Here is a 24,563-nt window from a genome sequence, read left to right as displayed (position 1 = left end):
CTATGGAAAATCTCACTGCTCCAAAGGTTTGGTTGATATTATTCCTACTTGCTACAATGTTGTAATTCTTCAATATAGATGAAGTTGATTGAACTCATAAAGTAATGGTGTTTATAGTGAGATTTTCATAAAAACATTGTGAGAGTCTAAAAAAAGCAACATTTTATCTATATCCCAGTGAACGTTTTGTTTTGTCCACGTTTTGGCTACTGTTAATAATGCTGCTGTGAACGTTGGCATACAGATGTGTGAGTCCCTGCTAATATTTTTCAACGTGTTTCAAACTTCCGCATACTTTGAGTGACCATGTCATCTTGAATTCTGTCTTTCTCTTGTAGTCTCAACCCTTCAGTGAGAGTTTGAGAACGGGTTATTTTCATGATGAATTGTAATTTGTAATTACAAGTTTGCAATATACTGTCTTCGTCAAGAATGACTAGCAGGTCTTTATGCAAACGTCCTTCTCAAAGGAATGGACTTTTCTCTTTGTTGGATTTTGTAAATGACAAGAAATGCCAGTGAAAAAGTAGAAATGTCTGCTCTGTCAGGGCCTTACCTAGTAACATAGTGCTCCTACCATTGCAAGTTCAGAAACCCATTTTCTTTTTCCACTCACTTGAGTTCATCAGCCTTTCAGAGATTTCACAATTCAATCTCAGAAAAGACTAATGTGCCATTCAGGATTCTAATTTATTGATATGTAGTGAAACCCCAACTGTTTTCCAAGCAGAACAATTAATGTCCCCCACTCTCACCCTCCTTTGGAGGATGCTCATTGTAAATCCTAAGCGGGAGCAAGGAGATAGATACAGTGACCAACTCTTTTCTGTCAGTCACAAAAGCTGTATAATATACATGCAAGTTTCATTAGATAGCTATACCCGTCAGGGGAATTAGAACATTCTGTTGACTGGTCCTTTTTGTGGCTGAAGAGTCATTGAAAATCATTTTCTTTTCTAGACGTCTTACAAATGAGTCACATTGTAATAGGGAACTTTTCAGGCGAGTAATATGACACTCTGTTGATCAGTCTTCTATGAATGAGAGTGCTAGGCCTTGTCCTGCTACTGTGCCCTAAAGAAATCATGAAGGTCTCAAAAACTAAAATTTGTAAGCATATGCGAAGCTGATGAAGCTTATTAAAGAATAACGAGGGAGTTTCTGTACATCTCTATAGAAAGGAATTAGGGTCATGGTATGAAATTAGCTGCCACTTTAAGGTCTTCTCTGTGAATCAAAAACTTAAGATTGCATTCGGGCAACTCAGTCCATAGCTCTGACTTCTCTAGAAGGTCCTTATCTCCTGATTCCCCAACCAGAGGCTTCCTGGGTTGAGAAATATTTTGGTGAGCCTGGCGTGGTTCCTCTTTTTGTTTTATAGTTTTTATTTTTTTTTAAATTTGCATCCAAATTAGTTAGCATTTAGTGAAGCAATGATTTCAGGAGTAGATTCCTTAATGCCCCTTACCCATTTAGCACATCCCCCCTCCCACAACCCCTCCAGCAATCTTGTTTGTTCTCCATATTTATGAGTCTCTTGTGTTTGTCCTCCTCCCTGTTTTTATATTATTTTTGTTTCTTTTCCCTTTTGTTCATCTGTTTTGTCTCTTAAAGTCCTCATACGAGGGAAGTCATATGATTTTTGTCTTTCTCCGACTAATTTCACTTAGCATAATATGCTCCAGTTCCATCCACGTAGTTGCAAATGGCAAGATTTCATTCTTTTTGATTGCCGAGTAATACTCCATGGAATATATACATACCACATCTTCTTTTTTTAATTTTTGTTAACGTTTTACTCATTTTTGAGACAGGGGAGACAGATCGTGAACAGGGGAGGGTCAGAGAGAGGGAGACACAGAATCTGAAACAGGTCCAGGCTCTGAGCTGTCAGCACACAGCTCGAAGCGAGGCTCGAACTCACGGACCGTGAGATCATGACGTGAGCCGAAGTCAGCCGCTTAACCGACTGAGCCACCCAGGCGCCACATACCACATCTTCTTTTCCGTTCATCCATTGGTGGACAGTTGGGCTCTTTGCATACTGTGGCTATTGTTGAGAATGCTGCTATAAACATGGCAGTGCATGTGTCCCTTTGAAAGAGCACACATGTATCCTTTGCATAAATGCCTAGTAGTGCAATTGCTGGGTTGTAGGGTAGGTGTATTTTTAGTTTTTTGAGGAAACTCCATACTGTTTTCCAGAGTGGCTGCACCAGCTTGCATTGCCACCATCAGTGGAAAAGAGATCCTCTTCTCTGCATCCTCACCAACATCTGTTGTTGCCTGAGTTGTTAATGTAAGCTTTTCTGACAGGCGCAAGGTGGTATCTCAGTGTGGTTTTGATTTGTATGGCCATCTGGATGTCTTCTTTGGAGCAGTGTCTATTCATGTCTTTTGCCCATTACTTCACTGGATGACTTGTGTTCTGGGTGTTCAGTTTGAGAAGTTCTTTGTAGATTTTGGATACTAACCCTTTATCTGATATGTCATTTGCAAATACCTTCTCCCGTTCTGTCGGTTTCCTTTTAGTTTTTTGATTGTTTCCTTCGCTGTGCAGAAACTTTTTTATTTTGATGAGGTCCCCCTAGTACATTTTTGTCTTTGTTTCCCTTGCCTCCGGAGACCTTTTGAATAGGAAGCTGTTGCAGGCAAGATCAAAGAGGGTTTTGCCTGCTTTCTCCTCGAGGATTGTGTGGCTTCCTGTCTTCCATTGAGGTCTTTCACACATTTTGAGGTTATTTTTTGTGTAATGAACAACTTTTTATGTGAACACGTTTTGATTTCTCTTGGGTGTATACCTAAAAATACAGTTGCTGGTTCATATGGTAACTCTGTTAAATAAACCTATTTTGTTTTTTTTTGTTTTGTTTTTTTTCAACCTTTTGAGGAGGGGCAGGCACCTGGGTGGCTCAGCCGGTTGAGTGTCCAGCTCTTGATTTCAGTTCAGGTCATGATCTCAGGGTTGAGGAATCAAGCCCTACATTGGGCTCTGCTCTGAGCATGGAACCTGCTTGGGATTCTCTCCCCACTCTCCTCTGTCCCTCTACCCCACTTGTGCACTCTCTCTCAAATAAGTTTGGAAGAATTGTTTTTCTAGTTTAAACATTTGAGGAACTGCCAGACTGTTTCCAAAGTGGCAGCTTTACATTTTCATCCGTAGTTTTTGAGAGTTCCCATTTTCCTGATTCTTGCCAATGTTTGTCATTATCTGTTGCTTTTATGATAGCAATTCTAGTGGGTATGAAATGGCATCTTGTGGTTTTTGGTTTGCATTTTCTTAGAACTAATGATGTTGAACGTGTCTCTTTTATTTTTGAGAGAGACAGTGTGAGCAGGGGAGGGGCAGAGAGAGGGAGACACAGAATCTGAAACAGGCTCCAGGCTCTCTCAGCTGTCAGCACAAAGCCCATTGCGGGGCTCGAACCCACAAACCGTGAGATCGTGACCTGAGCCCAAGTCAGAAGCTTAACTGACTGAGCCACCCAGGTACCCCGAACATCCCCCTTTTAACGTGACTATTATCCATTTCTGTATCGCCTTTAAAGAACTAATCCATTTTTTGCCCTTTTCTATATTGGATTGTCTTTTCGTTATTGGAAGACTTATTTAAACATCCTACATACAAATCCCTTAACAGATATGGGATTTTCAGGTATTTTCTCCTAGTCACTTGCCTTTTCACTTTCTTGATGGTGATACTTGAAGCATAGTATTTTTAATTTTGATGAAGTATTCTTAATCTGCTTTTCTCTTTTGGTGTCATGTCTAAGAAATCATTGCCAAATCCAGTCATAAACATATAGACCTAAGCTTTTTCCTAAGAGTTTTATCATTTCAGCTCTTAGATTTTAAGTTAGTTTTGTATATATGCAATGGGGTAGAGGTCTGATTTTATTACTTTGCATGTGGATATCCATTTGTCCCAGTACCATTTGCTACAAAGACTATTCTTATTCCATTTGTCTGCCACCCTTGTGGAAAATCAGTTCACTATAATGTGAGAGTTTATTTTTATATTCTCAATGTTAATACATTGATCTATATGTCTGTCCTTATGCCAGTACCATATCAAATTTTATGAAAACTTCTTCCTAGTTATCTTGCAAATTAACACTTGTGTTATTCCTGTTCTTGGCACAGATCCTACATTCTTGGAAAACACAGTAGCCTGTTTCCCCTTCTTGCACTTAAATAGAAAGATAGGCATAGCCATAAGTTATAGTTCAGTGTGTAAATAATGGAATAGACATTAGATCATTCAAATACTATAGCTGTACAAAGTGAAGTAGTATTAAGTTGATTTATCAGAGACAAATAGTAGATTGGTAATTTGAATGACAACAAACTTTTGAAGCCAACTTGTGTGATATGGAGAAGCATTGTGGGACAACACAAAGATGAAATGGTCTTACCTCCCCACACAAACAAGGTTGGAGTAAGTAAAGGAGAATGTGCAGTTAATTTAAGTAGTGTTAACAGACAGTACATTTGTTTTGCTACTGAAAAGATGAAAAATGATTCCATAACAGTCTCTTTATTTCCTCACTGAGGAAAGGAGAGTGAAGATTGAGCATTCAATGGATTAAAAAATACTCAAAGCTGCCTATTTCCTTTAATTGAAATCAGATCAAAGACCAAATTTTGGTTATCAAATTGACCCTTTCTAGTTTTTCAACTATTGTGCTTCAAATCGTATGTCTCTGTGCTCCTACCTTAACTTGAGAGGACATTCTAAAGAGGCATTCCTTCCTACTTGTAAGAGTTGTTGGAATTGAAGGGAATTTTAGAAAAAGATCTTAAAGACAGGAAGATGGCAGAGGAGTAGGAGGACTCTAGGCTTGCTTCATCCCACGAATACAACTAGATAACAATCAGCTCACCCTAAATACCCCAGAAATCAACCTGAAGACTGACAGAACAAACTCCACAACAAAAGGGAGAGAAGAGGCCACATCAAAAAAGGTCCTTGATGCAGAAATGTCATCTAGAAGAGAAACAGATCCTGGCTGCTGCAGAGGGGAGGGAGTCGAGGTTGTGGGTAAGGGTGAGAGAGAGGAACGTACAGGGGAACGCACAAAGAGAACATTTCCCCATAGCCACTGGCTTGGAAAACAAGAGGGGCTGCATTTCGTGAGTTCTTGCAACCAGTACTGCTTAAGGTCTGGAGTTTTAAAGGGCATCCGGTTTAGCTGGTTTAGTGCCCTGAGGTACTGCACTGCTCTTGGACAGAGGGCAGGCAAACAACGTGGGAGCATATAGCATGGGTACAGTGGTCTGAAGAGTGCCTGGGGCACACATTGGGGAGATTATTTGCTCTTCTCAGAGCACATCCCTCAGAGGCAAAGTTCAGAGAGACCTGTCTGTAGGAACAAAACTGCTGGCTGGCACCATCTCCTTCTCCTGCCCCTCACCACAAACATAAAGCTACCTGCAGGAAGCAGTGCATTGCTAACACTGGCTACCTAACTTGCTTACACCAAACACCACCCCCTTGTACTCTGGTGGAACTACCTTTCTCAGTCACTCTTGCTTGAGTTCCAGCACAGCAGACCCCTCCCCCAGAAGACCAAGACAAACAAATGCCTGCCCACACCACATCTCCCAACCAGAGAGTTTCCCTTGGCCTCAGTTCCAGTAGAGGTGGTGACAGGTCTCATTTCCTAAGCAGACCAGAGCACACCTAGTTAAAACTTGCTATATTCAGGCCAGGGACCACTCACCAGCCCAGGCAAGGAGAGCCTCTGCAGACGACTGGCCTGAAGGATAGCATAGCCAGAACACAACAGCAGAAGACATGCAGCACACACTGGTGACACTCCCTGAAGTGCTAGACCTTGGGCATTACATGACGTCTTTTTCCTAAGTCCATTACTTTCGGGAGCAGGTGACGTAACTGGCTTCTCTAACACACAGAAGCTGCAGATACTTAGACAAAATGAAAAGACAGAGGCATTTATCCCAAATGAAAGGACAGGATAAGGCCATGGCCAGAGACCTAAATGGGACAGATGTAAATAACACGCCTAATAGAGAATTTAAAACCATGATCATAAGGATATTCACTGGACTTGAGGAAAGAATGAAAGACATCCGAGAGACACTTACCACAGACATAAAAGAGTTCAAGAATCAGAGATGAAGAGTGAAGTAAAAATGAACAGCAAGCTGGAAGAAGCAGAGGAACAAATTAATGACCTAGAAGACAAAGTAATGGAAAGCAGTGAAGCTGAAGAAGACAAAGAAGAATTATCCAATGCAAGAATAGACTTAAGGCACTCGGTGACTCCATCAAATGTAAAAACAATCATGATAGGAGTCCCAGAAGAAGACAGAGAGAAGGGGACAGATAATTGATTTGAAGACACAATAACTGAAAAATTCCCTAATGTGGAGAAGAAAACAGACATCCAGATCCAGGAGGAACAGAGAACTTCCATCAGCATCAACACCCAAGACATGTAATTAAATTTGCAAAATATATTGGTAACATCTTTTTTTTTTAGTGTTTTTTTTTCTGTGATAGAACGCAGACACAAGCAGGTGAGGGGCAGAGAGAGAGAGAGAGAGAGAGCGAATCCCAAGCACTCTCTGTGCTGTCAGTGCAGAGCCCACTGGAGGGCTTAAACCCACGAACTGCGAGGTCATGACTTGAGCTAAGATCAAGTCATGCTTCACCGACTGAGCCACGCAAGCGCCCCACTGCTACAAATCTTAAAAGCAGCAAAACAAGTCATTCACTTCCAAGGGAAAACCCACAAGGATAGCGGGAGATTTTTCAACAGAAACTTTGCAAGGCAGAAGGAAATGGCATGATATATTCAAAGTGCTGAATGAGAAAAATCTGCAGCCAAATATACCCTATCCAGTAAGGCTATCATTCATAAAAGGAGAGATAAAGAATTTCTCAAACAAAAATGGAAGGAGTTTGTGACCACTAAATCAGCCTGTAAGAAATATTATCAGGGACTCTGAGTGGAAAGGAGAGATCAAAAGTGACAGTATAAAGGCAGGAAATGTAAAAGCAGTAAAATTGTATATTTCTGTAAAAAAAATCGTCAAGGAATGCCCCAAAATTTTATACAATATAATACCTTATGAAAACATGGAGAGGAGAAAAAAAAAATGAGCTCTAACTTAAGTGACCATCAACTTAATATAGACTGCTACACGCAGAAGAGGTGATATACAAATTAATGCTTATCATATCCAAATATATCATTAAAGCAAATTAGAAAGACATCAAAGGGAGAAAAACAATAAAGGATTTGAGAAAATCTCCAGAAACAACCACAAAACAAGTAGTAAAATGACAATAAATACATACCTGTCAATAATTACTTTGGATATAAATGGAATAAACTCTCCAACCAAAAGACCTAGGGTGACAGGATGGATTAAAAAACAAGACCCATCTGTATGCTGCCTATAAAAACCTCAGTTTAGACATAAAGGCACCTGCAGATTGAAAGTGAGGGGATGCTTGCACTGTTGGTGGTAATGCAAACTGGTGCAGCCGCTCTGGAAAACAGTGCGTAGGTTCTGCAAAAACGATTGAAAATCGAACTACCCTACGATCCCTCAATAGCACTACAGGGAATTTATGCAAAGGATACAGGAGTGCTGATTCATAGGGGGACATGTACTCCAATGTCTATAGCAGTGCTTTCAACAATAGCCAAATTGTGGAAAGAGCCTAAATGCCCACCAAATGATAAATGGACAAAGAGATGTGGTTTATATATACACTGAAATACTACCTGGCAAGGAGAAAGAGTGAAATCGTGCTGTCTCTTGCAATATGGATAGAACTAGAAGGTATTTTGCTACGTGAAATAAGTCACAGAAAGACAGATATCATATGTTTTTTTTCCTATGTGGAACTTGAGAAACTTAACAGAAGACCGTGGGGGAAGGGAAGGGGAAAAATAGTTACAAACAGAGTAGGAGAGGGGGAAACCATAGGAGACTCTTGAATGCAGAGAACAAATAGAGGGTTGAGGGGGGCGGTGGGTAAGAAGGGAAAGTGGGTGGTGGGCATTGAGGAGGGCTCTTGTTGGGATGAGCCCTGGGTGTTGTCTATAAGTGATGAACCACGGGAATCTACTCCCAAGCCAAGAGCACACTATACACACTGTATGTTAGCCAAGTTGACAATAAATTCTATTAAAAAAAATGAAAGCGAGGGGATGGAGAAAAATTTATCACGTTAAAAGAAAAAATAGCGATACTTTTTTAGACAAAAGAGTCTTTAAAACAAAGACTGTGGGGCACCTGGGTGCCTCAGTCATTTGAGCGACCGACTAGGTCTTGGCTCAGGTCATGATCTTATGACTGGTGGCTTTGAGCCCCATGTTGGGCTCCAGGCTGACAGAGCATGGAGGCTGCTTGAAATTATCTCTCCCCTTTCTATATCCCTCCCCAACTCTCACTCAAAATAAATAACCAAAAACAAAGACTGAAGCAAGAGCCAAAGAATGCTAATATATCATAATAAAGGGTACAATCCAATAGGAAGATCTAACAATTGTAAATATTTATGCACCCACCATGAGAGCACTCAAGTACATAAAACAATAACCAACATAAAGGAACTAATTAATAAGACAGTAATAGGGTACTTTAACACCCCATTTACATCAATACCTTAACAAAAAAATCACCAACAAATACATCTTAACAGAAAATCACCAAAGAAACAGTGGCTTTGAGACATACAGAGAAAGAGAGATATATGTGTTCACTCTTATGTGGATCCTGAGAAACTTAACAGGAATCAATGGGGGAGGGGAATGAAAAAAAAAAGAGGTTAGAGTGGGAGAGAGCCAAAGCATAATACACTCTTAAAAACTGAGAACAAACTAGGGTTGATGGGGGGGGTGGGAGGGAGTGGAGGGTGGGTGGTGGGTATTGAGGAGGGCACCTGTTGGGATGAGCACTGGGTGTTGTATGGAAACCAATTTGGCAATAAATTTCATATATTAAAAAAATAAAGAAAGAAAGAAAAAGAAACAATGGTTTTGAATGACAGAGCAGACCAGATTGGACTTAAGAGATTTTTTCAGAATGTTCCATCTTAAAAGAGAATACACGTTGGCTTCAAGTGTACATGGAATATTGTCAAGAATGGATCACAAACAAAAAACACGCCTTAAATTTTAAAAACAATACATTCAGGTTGCATAACGTGCTACTACACAGGAATGGGTTAAGCAAGAGATACAAGAAGAAGCTTAAAAACGTGTATGCAAATGGAAATGAAAAAACAATGGTCTGAAACCTTTGAGATGCTGCAAAAGTGGTCCTAAGAGGGAAGTTCATAGCAATATGAGCCTATTTCAAGAAGCAAGAAAAATTTCAAACCTAACCTTACACCTAAAGTAGCTAGAAAAAGAACAAATGAAGCCTGAAGCCAGCAGAAGAAAGCAAGTAATAATGATCAGAACAGGGGGCCCTTGGGTGGCTTAAATGGTTAAGTGTCTGACTCTCGATTTTGGCGCAGGTCATGATCTCACAGTTGTGAGATCGAGCCCCGTGTTAGGCTCTCTGATGGCAGCAAGGAACCTGTCTTGGATTCTCTCTCTCCCTCTCTCTCCCTCTATATTTCTGCCCATCCCCCACTCATGTGTGGTCTCTCTCAAAATAAAATTTAAAAAAGAGATTAAAGAAGAAATGAATGATAGACAAAAAAAAAACCACATAATACTAGAACAGATCAATGAAACCTAGAGCTGGTTCTTTGTAAAAATTAATAAAACTGATAAGGTGTTAGCCAGAGTAATCAACAAGAAAATAGAAAAGACCAAAATAAATAAAACCACAAATGTGAGAGTAGAAATAAGAACCAACACCACAGAAATGCAAACATTTATGAGAGAATGTTGTGAAAAAATGTAAGCCAGCAAGTTGGACAACTTAGAAGAAATGAATAAATTCCTAGAAATATATAACTTACCAAACTAAAACAAGAAGAAATAGAAAATTTGAAAAAAATCAATAACCAGCAAGGAAACTGAATCAGGAATCAAAAAACTCTCAACAAACACAAGTCTAGGACCAGATGACTTCAGACGTAAATTTTAACATGTAAAGAAGAGCTAATCCAAAAAAAAAAAAAAAAAAAAAAAAAGGAAAAAGAAAGTTTAACCTGTCCTTTTCAACTTGTTCCAGAAAAACATAAAAAGAAGGGAAACTTCCCAATTCATTCTATGCCAGCTTTACCCTGATACCAAAACCAGATAAAGACACCACAAAGAGAATTACAGGCCAGCATCTCTGATGAACATGCAAAAATCTTCAACAAAATAAGCAAACTGAATCCAACAATACATTAAAAAATCATTCACCGGGGGCAGGGACAGCTGGGTGGCTTAGGTAAGCATCCAACTTCAGCTCAGGTTACGATCTCATGGTCCGTCGGTTTGATCCCAGTGTCAGGCTCTGTTGACAGCTTGGACCCTAGAGCCTATTTCAGATTCTGTGTTTCCCTCTCTGTCCCTCCCCTCTTGTGCTCTTTCTCAAAAATAAATAAACATTAAAAAAAATCATTCACTATAACCAAATGGGATTTATCCCTGGTTTGCAGGGGTGGTTCAATATTTGCAAGTCAATGAATGTGATACCTCATATCACATAATTTTCAAAAAAGCATAAAATCATATCATTGCAATAGATGCAGAAAAAGAATTTGACAAACTATAACATCCATTCATGATACAAACCTCAACAAAGTAGGCTTAGAGGAACCATACCTCAATATAATAAAGGCCACATATGGAAAATGAGCAGCTAATATGATCCTAACTGGGGAAAAACTGAGAGAAAAACTTCTTAGATCTTGCTTCTAGTTATCTGCTTCTTCTCATTAGCACCATTGGTTGTTAATAAATTAATCTTAACATTTATTACATCCTACTTTAATGGAGACCAATTTCTCCTATACAAGTTTAGGTGTCATCTCTTTTTTTTTCATCCACTTTGCAATTTATCATCTTTGTTTTTTTCTTAACAAACTCCCCAAAGGTTAGATTTCTTTTGTTCACAAATCTGTTAGGAAAAGTGTGGCCAGGACAGCTAGTCTCTGCCCCGCTCAGCTTCAGGTGGGGCAACTGAAAGGTTTGGGGCTGGATCCATTTGAAGATTTGTTCACTAACGTCTGGTGGTTGATGCTGGCTGTTGCCTTGGACTTCAGTTCAGGAGGCAGCAGAAACACTTAAACTGACACACCTAGACCCTCTTTGTGGCCTAGGCTTCCTCACTAGATGGGGAGCTAGATTCCAAGTAAGCAGCCTGAGATACAGAGCAAGGCAGAAGCTGTATCGCCTTTTGTCACCTAGGCTTGGAATACACACAGGATCATAGTCACATATTCTGTTCATTAGGAGCAAGTCACTAAGTTGTTCCATGGCCTTTTTTTAAAATGGAATTAATATTTAAAACCTATGGACACCTTTAAAAAGCAATATAATTTACCCACTGGCCACAAATGTTTGTATTCCTCCCACCTGAAAAATACATTCACTCCCCTCCCCCTCCAATACCTCCTGCGAGTCTCAGTTATCATGGCATTAGGTTCAGGGCTTGAGTCCAAGATCTTACTATCATAGGTGCAGTGGGGATAAGCTGCCTGGGTTATGGTATCTGAAGTATAGCCCCTTGAGTGCAAGGGTTCTCAATATGAGGACTTGAGAACGAAAGAGACAGTTATTTATCACTCACAAATGCAACATTCTAGTCAACTGCTGAAGACTGTCCCATTCAGAAAAAGAAGATGGGAAGCACCCTAGTCCATAAGAGTTTTGAAATAGAGCCTGATGTACGCTGTCAGTTCTTAAGTTAGGACTTAGTCCTAACCACGGGAATACTTTCTCCATGTCTCTTCCCTTTCTTTACTCTTTAAACTCTTGGTTCCTTCCTTTTCATAAGGAATGACCTGTATTTGCAGCAGTTTTTTCATCCTGCCTCCTCCCTGTGGGATTTCTAAGACCCAAAGCCTCTTTTCATTTTGCACTATTTGGTCTCTTTTAGTCCAAGGTAGCAAATAGTATGTTTTGCTATTATAAATCTCTAACTTTTTTTAGTTTTCTGTAAATATTACTGGATTTCATGCCGTGTTTTAGCAAAGCGACCCTCCCAAGTCCTTTTGAGATAAGCTTTTCGCTTCAGGTTTCCTGTGAAGCTCTTATATTAAGACAATGCCTTTAAAATTCGTCTACTCTTGGGGCTCCTGGCTGGCTCAGTTGGTAGAGCATGTGACACTTGATCTCTGGGTGCTGAGTTTAAGCCCCATGTTGGGTGTGGAACCCACTTTAAAAAAAATCTTATACTCAAGATCCTTAAAGAAATTGGAGGCATACCTTAAATCTTTCTGTTTTCCTGGTAGCACCCTGGATTTTCTCTTAACCCAAAAGCCATTTCTTTATTTTAGCATTATTTGACAGTTCAACATGTAGAGAGGCTGTAAACGAGAAACAGATACTTGAACCCAGTAAGTCCTGGTTCCTTGCAGTTGCATAGTCTTTCTTTAGTTTCTCTTTCCTATCCGTTTTACTTTCAGGTATTTTGTAGCATGACTTCCCTTTCCTCCAGTGTCATTTTCTTCACTTGCTTAGAAACCCTTGCTGTCAGCCTCTTCACAGGCCATCAGGTTTCCACTAAGAGTCTTGTGGAGGCCCTTTTTCGGTCTCATTCTTATGCTTTTCTACATCTTTCCAGGTTCAGCCTACCTCCTGGTTCAAAGGAAGTTTAGTTTTAGGTTTTTTTGAATAGCAGCACACCATTTTTAGTATCAGTATCTGTGGTAGCAATTTACTGCTGCCTAATAAGCCACCTCAAAACCTAGTAGTTCAAAACAGCATGTCTCTTGTTCACCAGTCTTTAGTTTAGGGAGAGCAGAGTAGGGCAACTCATTTCTTCTTCATTTGGCATCAGCTGGCATAACTGGAAGCTGGAGACTAGAATCATCTAAAGGCTTGTTCACACACGTGTTTGGCTGTTGAGGCTGGCCTTGGCTAGGACGTTGGCTAGTCTCAGCTGGAGTATGTACATGAAGACTCACTAGGTAGCCTGGTATTCCTCACAACGTGGTGGCTGGGTTCTAAGGGTGAGCTTCCCTAGAGAAAGAAAGATGGAAGCTGTATCACATTTTCTAGGCTGGCCTTAAATATCACAGCAGTTCTGCATATTCTGTTCACTAGAAACCAGTTACTGAAGCCAGCATATATTTAAGGGGAGGGATTTTCACAGAAGTATCAACGAATTTATAAAACCACCACATCCACTCACCCTGTCTTACCAATCATATAGAATGGATGGAAGTCCTTCCCAACTCAGCATCACTGAAACTCCAGCCAGTTTTGTCGTTGTTGTTGTTGTTGTTTAGTATTATCTCTTATTTTCTAGAAAGTAACAAAGGATTACAAGATAACAGTATTGAATTAAATTTTTGTTTTTGCCTCAAAAAAATACGTGGATCATTCAATTAAAGTTTTATACTGGGAGATGTGATTTCTTAACACATCCCAGAGAATCATTTCTCCTGGGAATGCAGTTCAAATTAGCATAAAACATTTGCTGTTCAGAAACAGGCCGTGGCATTAGAATCATTACTTCTAGATTCATGAGTTAGAGTCTTATTTTCAGAGTCTTATCTTGAGACGTATTTTTTGACTTGGGCATACATAAGTCAATATGATATTGCTAAAACGTCTTTAAAAGTTATGGAGTGTTAAGATGCGGGAAGGGCTAAGAGACTTTCTCCTAAGAGGGGACTTATTGTATGAAAGAAAGATATGAAAAAATCATAGAAAAATAAAAGTATAGAATCAAGTGCAAATGTGTAGTAAAGAGAATGATAGCAAAGATCTATTTCAGTAACACCTGATGTCTTTAACGTGTCTCTTGATTTTCTGAGTTGTTTATGGTTCCACATACTAAGACAGGTAACATTTTATTGCAAATGAGTTTATTTAAAAATTTGAGTGCCTGGCTGGCTCAGTTACTCTTGATCTTGAGATTGTGAGTTCAAGCCTCACACTGGGCGTAGAGATTACTTAAAATCTGAAAAACACATTTTGATAGTAGTTTTGAGTTAGACTCTTTTCACTCCACTTCCAAACTATAGTGTTTTATTCATGCAGGCTGATGTCTTTACAACAGAACTGGAAACTACATCTTCAAAATGTCTACACCTGGATGCAAAAAAAATCAAGTTCTTCAACAAGAGTTATTATCAATGAAAGCTTTCGAAGAAGAACGTGAAAAACTAGAGAGCAATAACAAGAAGTTACAGCAAGAAGTAGTAAAATTGAAACAATTTATGGAAATGAATATGGTAGAACGCGGTCAAGTGGAAGAGTATAAACGGGAGATTGAAGAAAGAGCACGACTGGACATAGTAGAAAAATGACACGAAGTCGACCTGTTTTTACAGGTTAATTGATTGATCTGTAATGTGCTGTAATTCATTTCACTGCAAATTACATTTTGGATAGATGTATTGTAGGGGTTTCCTCTACTTGCTTTATGGTAATTTGTAGATTCCTGGAGGCATTTGTTCCTCCCTTTAAACATTTCAGTTTTCATCGTTATTCCTACTAAATCTAGAGGATAAGAAAAAATGATGGTTTAAACAACTAGTCTCACTATTAAGAGGAAAAGAAAAATTATGATTTAAAAATTGCACTGTACTTGGATTATTAAGTTTATTGTTGACTTCTAAATTTTTGTCATTGATTCTATTATTTGAATTATCAGATTGCGTGAATACTAATACAAGAATGATTGAACTTTAATTTTATAAATCATATTTAATTCAGTTGACATTGATGATAAATATTTTACACTTGAGCTTTTTTTCATTTAAAATTGCTCTCTGAATCATTGACTCCGAACTAAAGGAAACAGGTATAATTAATTATTCAGATTATAGCTATTTTAAAACTATCCTGTTAATTTGCTTTAGGCACAAGCAGCAGCTTGAGAACATTTGGACCAGTTAAGAGAAAATGCTCATGCTTCAGCGAGAAGTTAAATGGAACTTAGAATTAGAGATCTGGAATAGGTCTCTACAATGAAGACTTCTCAAGAAGATTCTACTAAAACAGAGTTGGAAACCTACAGGCAACTCTACCTAGAAGAATTAAAAGTTAGAAAGTCCTTGAGAAATAAGCTGAACAGGTAAGTCAAAAGAGAATCATAGACAAGAAATTTAGCTTATTAATTTGCCTCCACAGCATAATGTCTGTGGAGCCAAGATCATGAGATGAGTAGGAAGTGCAAGCCAACTAGATGGTGTCATTTTGGAAAATGATGTTTCTAAGTGAACTTACCTTTGAAATGTTAGTCCAGGACAGTTTGCATCCCTCCTCTTTTTTTCGCTTTTACAGGACCTCTTCCCCCACCCCCCCCCCCCGCACCCCCCGCCCTGTATATTTTCCATCGATCGGATCTGCTAGTCTTTAAGTGCATTGTTTGAAGCTTTCTCATTTAGAAGCATATTATTATAAAATTGCTTGTCAGAATTACCCTAAATTGAAATGTCGATGAGTTTCTTTTTGGAAGATTACATCTTTAACCTAAAAGGTCAAGTACTACTACTACTCATCCTGGCAGCTTGGTACATTTATTCTCTCGATTGTGATCTTTGGTATGATTACTAGAGTGGGCCTTGAGACAAACCATCCTTTATGCTTTTTCTACTTTACATAAAGGCATCCAGGTGAAATACAGAAAGACTCGCACAGGGCTGAAGGGTAGCATAATTCCCAGAGTGGCTAAAAAGAGCACCGTGGTGGGAGGGAGGCATGTGGAAGACGGAAGACAGAAAGGGCAGATTCTGCCTCCAGTGCCTTGGTGACTGTTACAAGCTAATTGCCTCTGTAGCTGTTTTAGTTCTTTCTGATCACACTCTGCCATCTACTATCTCCCCTAGAGATTGTTGGTCTCAATGATTCGTCAGTGTCAGATGCTCAGTTTCTTTGAGATAATGAGTGAAATGTACAAGAGTGGTGAAAGCAAACGCTTGAAAATGTCTTTGAGGGATGGTTTAGTTTTATATCTGTGAACAGGTTTCCTAAATATAAGTATGTATATATAATGGCATCCTGAAGGATCCTGTCAGTACAGCCACTCCAGAAGACAGCAAGTATTATTTGTTAAGCCATGTACATCACTGATAGCCACTTCTCTCCCTTTCCTGGTCTGAATTGTTAGGAATCCCCCTGGAATCATAAGCATTTCTTTAGAACAATTTTAAAAGTATAATTTTAGATAGTAGGTGTGCTGTGTCACATGTTCAGTGTTAAAACACTGTTCAAAGGCAAATGCTATTTACTATTATGGAAACTTAAAAAACGTAAGTCATTTAGGAAAGATTTAGGTAAAAAGAAAATGTATTTGTGTTTTTTTAATCTTCACAGGGCTAAGGAGAGACTGCCAGAGAGCAAATACAAAACTTCTTGAGGAGAGACAGCAGCACCAAACTTTACTCAGGACCCTTAGTGTGAGCCCAGGCCTGGAACCACCTTATTGTGGACATTTTGAAAATAATTTAGTGCTCAATGGAAACCTTACTCCAAGAGGGAACTTAGTGATTCCTACCTTAAACCCACGGCCGTCATATGACTACTGGGAGACTTCCTTGTGGAAGGTGAGTTATATTATCTGTTTTAGTTTGGGTTTCAGATATCTGATATAATAGTTGCTTTTAATTTGGTGAAATTCTGAGTTGTTTAAGTAACTAATACATATGAAGTAAAAGTCATAATTATATGTGCTAAGAAAGAACTGAGGTAAATTTTATATATATATTTTAGTCCCTTGATCTCTCATTTCCAAGAGATACTAATTTTTATTTTATTTTAGCGAGAGAATGAGTGAGTGCATGCAGGGGAGGGGCAAAAGGAGAGGGAGAAAGAGAATCCCAAGCAGGTTTCATGCTCAGCACAGAGCCGAATGTGGGGCTCAGTCTCAAAACCATGCGATCATGACCTGAGTCAAAATCAAGATTTGGACACTAAAAACAACTGAGCCACCCAGGTGCACCACAAGAGACACCTAGCATTAACTCTATTCAGTAAATATAACTAGACTGACCCATGTTAAATTTCTTGAAAAGCTTTCATTTAAATTTGATTTTAGAAAGTAAATGTTATTGCCTGCTAACCGCAGGTACACTCAGATGCTTGGACTTATTTTCAGTTGGCAGTGGTTCATAAACATTTGAAAGTTTTGCTATAATCCAGTTTTTGCACCCCTGTGTGTCAGTGAATGATCGTCCTCCAAACACTTAACGACCTATGAATGTTTACTATTTAGAAGAATCCATGGGGGTGCCTGGGTGGCTCAGTCAGTTCAGCGTCTAACTCTTGATCTCAGCTCAGGTTTTGATCTCAGGGTCATGAGTTCAAGTCCTGCATTGGGCTCTACACTAAGCATGGAGGCTACTTAAAAAAAAAAAAAAAAAAAAAAAAAAAGAATCCACGGTAAGTCCTTTTTATGAATGAAATCAACTTGTAACACTAAAAAGGTTAATTTCTCTTTTAAGTTAAAAGATTTGCTGTTTTCTTACACGAGAATACATCTTTAATTGCTTTCTTACTTATGGCACTCTTTTTTCTTTTTCCTTTTTTTTTTGACTTATACCACCTTTGTTTCAACTTTCATAAAATATCTTGCTGAGCGATTGTAGAGCATTTTATAAATAGCTAAATCAAACAAATATTTGAATTTTTAAAATGAAGCTTTTATTTCTTCAAATGAGTTCTTTGCCCGTTTCTCTTTTCTTTTTCTGGAACCCCTTGAATGCAAGTATTATTACACTGGATGTTGTCCCACAGGTCCCTTAACCTAGCCTCATTTTTAAAATTCTCTCTTTTTTTTTTTTTTTTTTTTTGGCTTGGATGATTTCTACTACCCTGTCTTGCAAATTGTTGATCTGTTCTTCTGCATCTTCTTATCTGCTGTTGATTCCCTCTAGTGTATTCGTCATTTCTGTTATTGTATCCTTCAGCTCTGATTGGTTCTTTTTTATATTTTCTATCTCTTTGTTGATGTTATCACTGGATCCATTCATTCTCCCAAGTTCACGGAGCATCTTTATGACCGTTACCTTGAACTCTTTATGAGGTACATTACTTATCTCTGTTTCACTTAGTTTTTTTTCTTCTTTTGTCATGTTCTTTCATTTCAGATGTACTCCTCTGTGTCCTCAGTTTGTCTGACTTTCTATGTTTGTTCCTAAAATGGTTCCTTTCAACTTTTTCTCTCTTTCGAGTTGGCGTGGCCTTTGAACAATGTACGTTAGTTATGAAGTCAAGGAAGAAGAGAATGTTTCTGTAAGTGCTGTCTAGTCATTTTTCTCGGTGGAGCTGTGACAGGTGACACTGGGTAGGCGGCAAGTAACCCTGCTCTTCTCGTTCTAAATTCAGAACACAGGAGACAGGGAGATGGAGAGAAACTTAGTAGCTTTATTACTAATACACACTAACAAATTGGAGGATATGATTTAGGTTATGTTAGCCACTTTGGGCTTCCTCCTAAATTGGGCACTTCCCCACACAGTTGTAAATTGAGGAAACAATTGCTTGACCCCCACCCCGGGGGCCGGGTGCTTACCACAGAGCTGAGAGCAGACCCAAATTCATGTTACTGTGGGCAGGCACATCTTTTTCAAAGAGGAGATTCAGAAACACGTAAGCACTGCTTAGCTCCTTCTCCCAAATTCACCCGTTAGGTAATTCTCCCTTCCCGTCGGGAGGGAGGGGTAGAGATAAGTCCACATGTGAGACGTGAAGGTTCACCTATAATTTCTGACTGGATTTAAATTATAAATAAAGTGAATTGTGTCTTTTGTACATACCAACGAATGATGAGAGGTTAGGCAAAAGCATGCTAGATGGGAAAGAGAAATCTGTGTTGGGTTTGAAATTTTGCTATAAATAACCACACCATGGGTTCACTCATTTGTTGATTGATTTTGATAAACCAAATTTTCTTTGGAAGAAATAATTCTTTCAGGAAGAATTTCCTCAGTTTCAGCTTGCTTGCTTCACCTAAAGATTTTCTCTTTCGAGTTCTCTGTCCTGTGGTTTAAAAAAGTTGTGCTTAAAAATTGACTGCTACTAAAAGGAGTTAACATAATTTCTGTTCCTTTATTTTTATTGATGACTTTAAAATTTGTAATTTAGTTTTAGAGCTACTATTGTGGGCCTCATACCTAAACATTATTGAGCCACATGACAAAGTTTTATGTATTCATTTTCTCTGAGTTATTCTTAAAATACACGTATTTTTCCTGACTATGAGGAAGTAACGGGCATAGAACTCTAGGCCTGGTAAGACCACACGTGTATTCCTGGTCTGCATCTAGTTGGATTCATGACCTCAGGCAAAGTACACTCTCTCTGAGCCCTTTTTGTCTATTACGCAAAATTCGGGACTTTGACTAAATTAGTGACTTTTATACCTTCAAAATAATTTTTTTTCAAAGAATAGAATGTATTTTTTTTTTTTGCATTAAACTATATTGTGTAAAACAGAGAGAAGTAGAGCTGTCTAACTAAAGGAGAGATGGAGACTACGGCTGTGACTTCCTTGTCCCTCAATCCTGCAGTGCCCCCAACCGAACCTTAGATTTCTATGGGCCATATTTGAATGCTAACAGTTAATGAGAAAATCCTTCTAATTAAAAATCCTTTAAAAATGTTCTTTGAATTAAAATTTGCTGATATATATTTTTTCTGTGTATAATTTTCTCAGCCTCTTATATTTCTGATCAATGGAAAGGTATACATAAAAGTACACGTGTTCTTATTCATGGACTTGAAAGCTATTTTCGCCATTGAAACACAGTTTTTACCTAGAAATAAACATAAAGGTCACAGAGGTAAATATTTAGGAAAAGAGCTTTTGGGGAAAAGATGCAACATTACCTTGGTAGCTCCTTAAGTCATGTCATATAAAAAACGTGGTTTATATTTTATATCGTATTTATTAATGGTAACACAAAATTGTTTGAATAAAGCCTTCCCCCATCATCTGGTATTAAGTTATTAATTTTTAAGTCTGGTATAGTAATGTTGTCCCATTCATTTTATAAGGCCCGAATATAATGCTATTGTCAAAAAAGTGTTATGTTTCCTCAAAAACTTAAAAATAGATATTCATGAATCCCACTACTGCGTATTTACCCAAAGAAAATGAAAACAGTAATTTGAAAAGTTGTATGCATCCCTATGTTTATGGAAACATTGTTTGTGATAACCAAAATAGGGAAGCAACCTAAGTGTCCATGGAGAGATGAATGGATAAAGACAATGTGTAGTATGTATACAATGAAATATAGCTCAGCTATCACAAAGAATGAGATCTTGCCATTTGTGACAACATTGATAGACCTAGAGGGTATTATGCTAGGTGAAATAAATCGGAGAAAGACAAATAAACACTATCTGATTTCACTTACATGTGGAATATAAAAAAACAAAACAAGTGAACAAACAGAATCATAACTACAGAGGACAAATTGGTGGTTGCTAGAGGGGAGGTGCAGTTATAAAGTAAATAAGTCACAGGAATGAAGAATACAGCATATGGAATATCATCAAAAATATTGTATTAATGTTGCATGGTGACAGAGGGTAACTACACGTACGGTAGCAAGCATAGCATAGTGTATACAATTGTCCAATCTGAATTTGTATACTGAAAAACTAGTGTAACATTGTATGTCAACTATACTCCAATTAAAAAAAGGTATTAGGGAAAACAGTCTCTGAAAATACTGGGAAACATGTCAGCTAAAACATTTGTCCTCACACCCAAATTTGTAAAGACATTGGAATCCTTATCACCACAGTGTTGACTATGTTCAGTACACTATTTTGGAGCCAGATTGGGGCATTCAGGGAGAGGCTAACTTGTCTAAGGAAGATCTAAATAAGAACATTCTAGACAGGAACAGTTGTAATATACACTTGACCCTTGACCAACATGGTTTTGACCTGTGCGGGTCTACTTTACTTACACATGGATTATTTTTGGATAGTGTACAGTATTGTAAGTGTATTTCCTCTTCCTTCCGTTTTTCTCAATGTCATTTTTTGCCCTAGCTTATTCTACTGGACAAAACACGTATGAATCGACTGTTTATGTTACCGGTAAGGCTTCCGGTCAACAGTAGGCTATTAGTAATTAAGTTTTGGGGGGATGAAAAATTGTATACAGGTTTGTGAATGTACCCCAACCCCTGTGTTATTCAAGGGTCACCTGTAGTCAAGTGTTTCAAAACTTGGTCCTAATTTGGAGAAAGGAAACAAAGTTACAATTGAAAATTTTATACTGTTTTCCTTATCTGTAATTGAGAAAGTTATAAATCAGAAGCTAAGTTTGAAAACTGTTGTAACCCTCTATTTTTCCTTTCTTCAAGGAGATTTTCTGAAATCTTTGTGTGCATATGAAAAGAAATAAGTGTTTTAGTCATAATACAGATAGCAAAATATTTTTACTCAAATTTTTGCCAATAGAAGTTCCACATGACAGTATGACAGTCCCACTTTCTTCATTTTATATATATTTAAGAGTCAGTCCTGAAAAACTAATAGCAAAAAGCATTCCTTCAAATTTTGTTTTTCTAAGAGTGAAAAAATGGAAAGCCCATTTTAAGGAACAATTCATTAAGGTAAAAACCTGATTAAACTTTCACAAATGGCAGTTTTTCTAATCATTTCCAAGTAATAATTCAGTATACAATATGAATCTTGTTTAAACTTTTTTGTACCAGTAAGATCAAACATCACCTTTCAGAGATTATACATATTCAATAGATCAATATTAATTGTGCTTTTTATCAGATTCGCTTAAATAGCATTATATATGTATTATACACATATTATATGTAATATATATGTATTATATATTACACACACACATATATATATACATATATGTACATATATGTATGTGTGTGTATGTATGTATGTATGTATGTATCTGTTCTCCATTATCTAAAACTAAAATAAAATAGGAATTTATTTTATTCATGTGATTGTCTTCCTATTTAAGCAATCCCTAACTTTGGTTTAATCTCTACAAGTATTATTTCAAGACCACATGTCGTAAGCTATATATAATTCCTACAATGACTTTTGTTTACCTTACACATTCTAAATAATATTTGGCTTATTTCAGACGCAGCGGGAGTTGGAGAAAAGAATAACCAGAGCACTAGAAGAAGGTATGTTGCCAAAATGTATGAAGTTAGATATCATTGATTTCTGAAATAAACTATAAATAGTAAATGGCATCCCTTTCCATTGTTTGGATAATAGATGCTACATTCACATTTTTTTGTACATAGCTAATAAAAAATGTAAAAGCATGAGCATAATGAAGAACACACTTCTTCCTCATTTAGTCCTCATGTGTCATAGCTCTTTTAAAATCTCCCACAAGTCTAGGGGCACCCAGGTGGCTCAGTCGGTTGGGCGACTGATTTCAGCTCAGGTGGGTTCAGGCCCCACAGAGGGCTCTGTGCTGAAAGCTCGGAGCCTGGAGCCTGCTTCAGATTCTGTGTCTCCCTCTCTCTGTGCCCCTGCCCGCTTGTGGTTTGTCTCTCTCTCAAAAATAAATAAACGTTAAAGAAGTTTTTTTCAATCTCCCTAAGTCTATATATCTGTTATTATTTCTGGCGACAATCTTCCTTCACTGGTGCCATCCCTGTGGAACTGTCAACCTGCACAAGTCTCAGAAAAGGTGTGCTTTATCAAATTGTTGTTTCTGCTAGTGATAGAAGACCCAAAAAGCCAAAGTCGTCTTAGTAATGCTTGGTTAAGTAATTAGAGGTCATATAGCTGTCACTTGACAGGTAACGGGTTTCAATCTTCACTCATTGACTTTGTCATTGCTTTTGCCCTTGGGTAAAACTTCAAGTTCCTTAGCATGGAACGAAAACACCCAGATCAGTTTGCTTCTTGCCAGATTATTCAGCCTTGTCTCTCACTATTTGCCCTACTCTGCTGCTTTGCTCTAGCGCCTTGTCAAACTAAACTACTCATAATTAATTGCACAAGTGTTCTTCCTCACTTCTAGCTCTTTGTATGTGCTTCTTCCCTCTACCTAGCATACTTTTTCCTTATCCTTCAGGTATCAGCTGACATATCACCTTCACCAAAGAGCAGACAATATTGACACAAAGCTGGGATGTCCCTTCCATATGTTCCAGTAGTGCTGTGTTTCATACCTGTCACTTACATCTGTATACTTGGCTCTGTTTGGAAATGCCTGTTTGATTTTTCGGTTTATAGTTTATGATTGTTCAGGGTGGACTGTGTCCTCATCTTGTACTTTCATCTTGTAATGAAAAAAACAGAAACTCTGACATTTATCCACAATAGCAATTAATTCAGTGTGCAACCCTGAGCAAAATATATTTAATACTAATCTTGGGTTTCATATTGCAGTTGTACGTAGGTATTTTTCATTTTTCTTAACACTCATAAAGGCCCCAACTTTGTTTTTTCTATTTCCTTTCCTTTCCTTTCCTTTTCTTTTCTTTTCTTTTTTTTTTAATCACTTGTAGTGAAAAGTATTTTGGAGAAAGAAGATAATTCTTTCTTTTCCTTTTCAGCTGCTACCAAATTTGAATGAGGATCCTGTAGAAATCCTTTAGTATCTACTGATGATTCAATTCTAAATCAAGATCCAGTATGGAAAGCGTCATGAGAATATGTACAGATTTTGAACAAAAATTATACAATTTGAAAAATAAATAGAAAAAATTTACTGGATGCTTACAAAACATTTTCATTGCTTCCCAATTGAACACACTATACGGCAAAATCTTGATTAAAGGAAAAAGTTTTTGTATCATATGTGTGTAATGAAAATCTTTATAATATTTTAAACTATGTTTCTTGGCATCTCATTAACTTTTAAGCACATTTTGTACGTGGAAACTACCACTAGAGGGTTTTACATACATCAGACTGCTCCACTACCAGCGGTTTAAACAGCACCCAAACAACCAAGTTGTCATTAATACTTCAGTAGTGTTCATGGATGGCTTTTTGTTTTTCCCAATTTTTATGACTATATGTGGGCCTAAAGATTTAGACGTTATGTTGATATATTCCTGCTATGGCTATTGCCAATGTTTGTACATATTACAATTTTTTTTATACTACCATAAAACCTATCTATAATTTTAATTGTAAACACTGATTCGTAGCTCTTTCCACATGGAGAAATAAGATTTGCCTAAGGCTTTTCAACTTTTCTATTTATTTATTTATTTATTTATTCATTTATTTATTTTTGATTTGCTTTTTGGAAACAAAGTTAGAGACAAGAAAAATTAGAGAAAACAAAACAAAAAAAACTCCCCCCCCCCCCGCCCCAGAGCCATTTGCAAGTAAACTGCTAATGGGATGCCTGATTCCTGTAGCATTTAAATCCTACAAGTCAGTACATTCCACATAACTACCATACAACCTTCACAATCAGAACATTAACTCTAATACACTCGACTCTTAAACAACGGGGTTAAGGGCTCTGACCACGCCCCC

The 24,563-nt window shown here is 37.9% G+C and overlaps 1 protein-coding gene and 1 long non-coding RNA gene across 2 annotated transcripts in view; both read left to right on the top strand.

The window, feature by feature from the left end:
• Nucleotides 1–24,563, top strand: part of LOC128776566 (uncharacterized) — a 153,024-nt gene that overhangs the window by 79,240 nt on the left and 49,221 nt on the right. The window contains 5 exon segments of the mRNA XM_053901303.1: nucleotides 12,557–12,714; nucleotides 14,158–14,395; nucleotides 15,583–15,646; nucleotides 16,419–16,648; nucleotides 22,189–22,234. Coding sequence (XP_053757278.1) covers nucleotides 12,557–12,714; nucleotides 14,158–14,395; nucleotides 15,583–15,646; nucleotides 16,419–16,648; nucleotides 22,189–22,234 — 736 coding nt within the window.
• Nucleotides 16,473–23,725, top strand: LOC128777607 (uncharacterized). The gene is made up of 3 exons (XR_008422816.1): nucleotides 16,473–16,648; nucleotides 22,189–22,234; nucleotides 23,627–23,725. It is a non-coding gene; the product is annotated as an uncharacterized LOC128777607 (long non-coding RNA).

This window comes from Panthera pardus, unplaced genomic scaffold (genome assembly GCF_024362965.1).
Source record: "Panthera pardus isolate Hobbes unplaced genomic scaffold, ASM2436296v1 HiC_scaffold_1, whole genome shotgun sequence".
Classification (NCBI taxonomy): Eukaryota; Metazoa; Chordata; class Mammalia; order Carnivora; family Felidae; genus Panthera; species Panthera pardus.
This window is presented reverse-complemented; position numbering and strand designations above follow the sequence as displayed.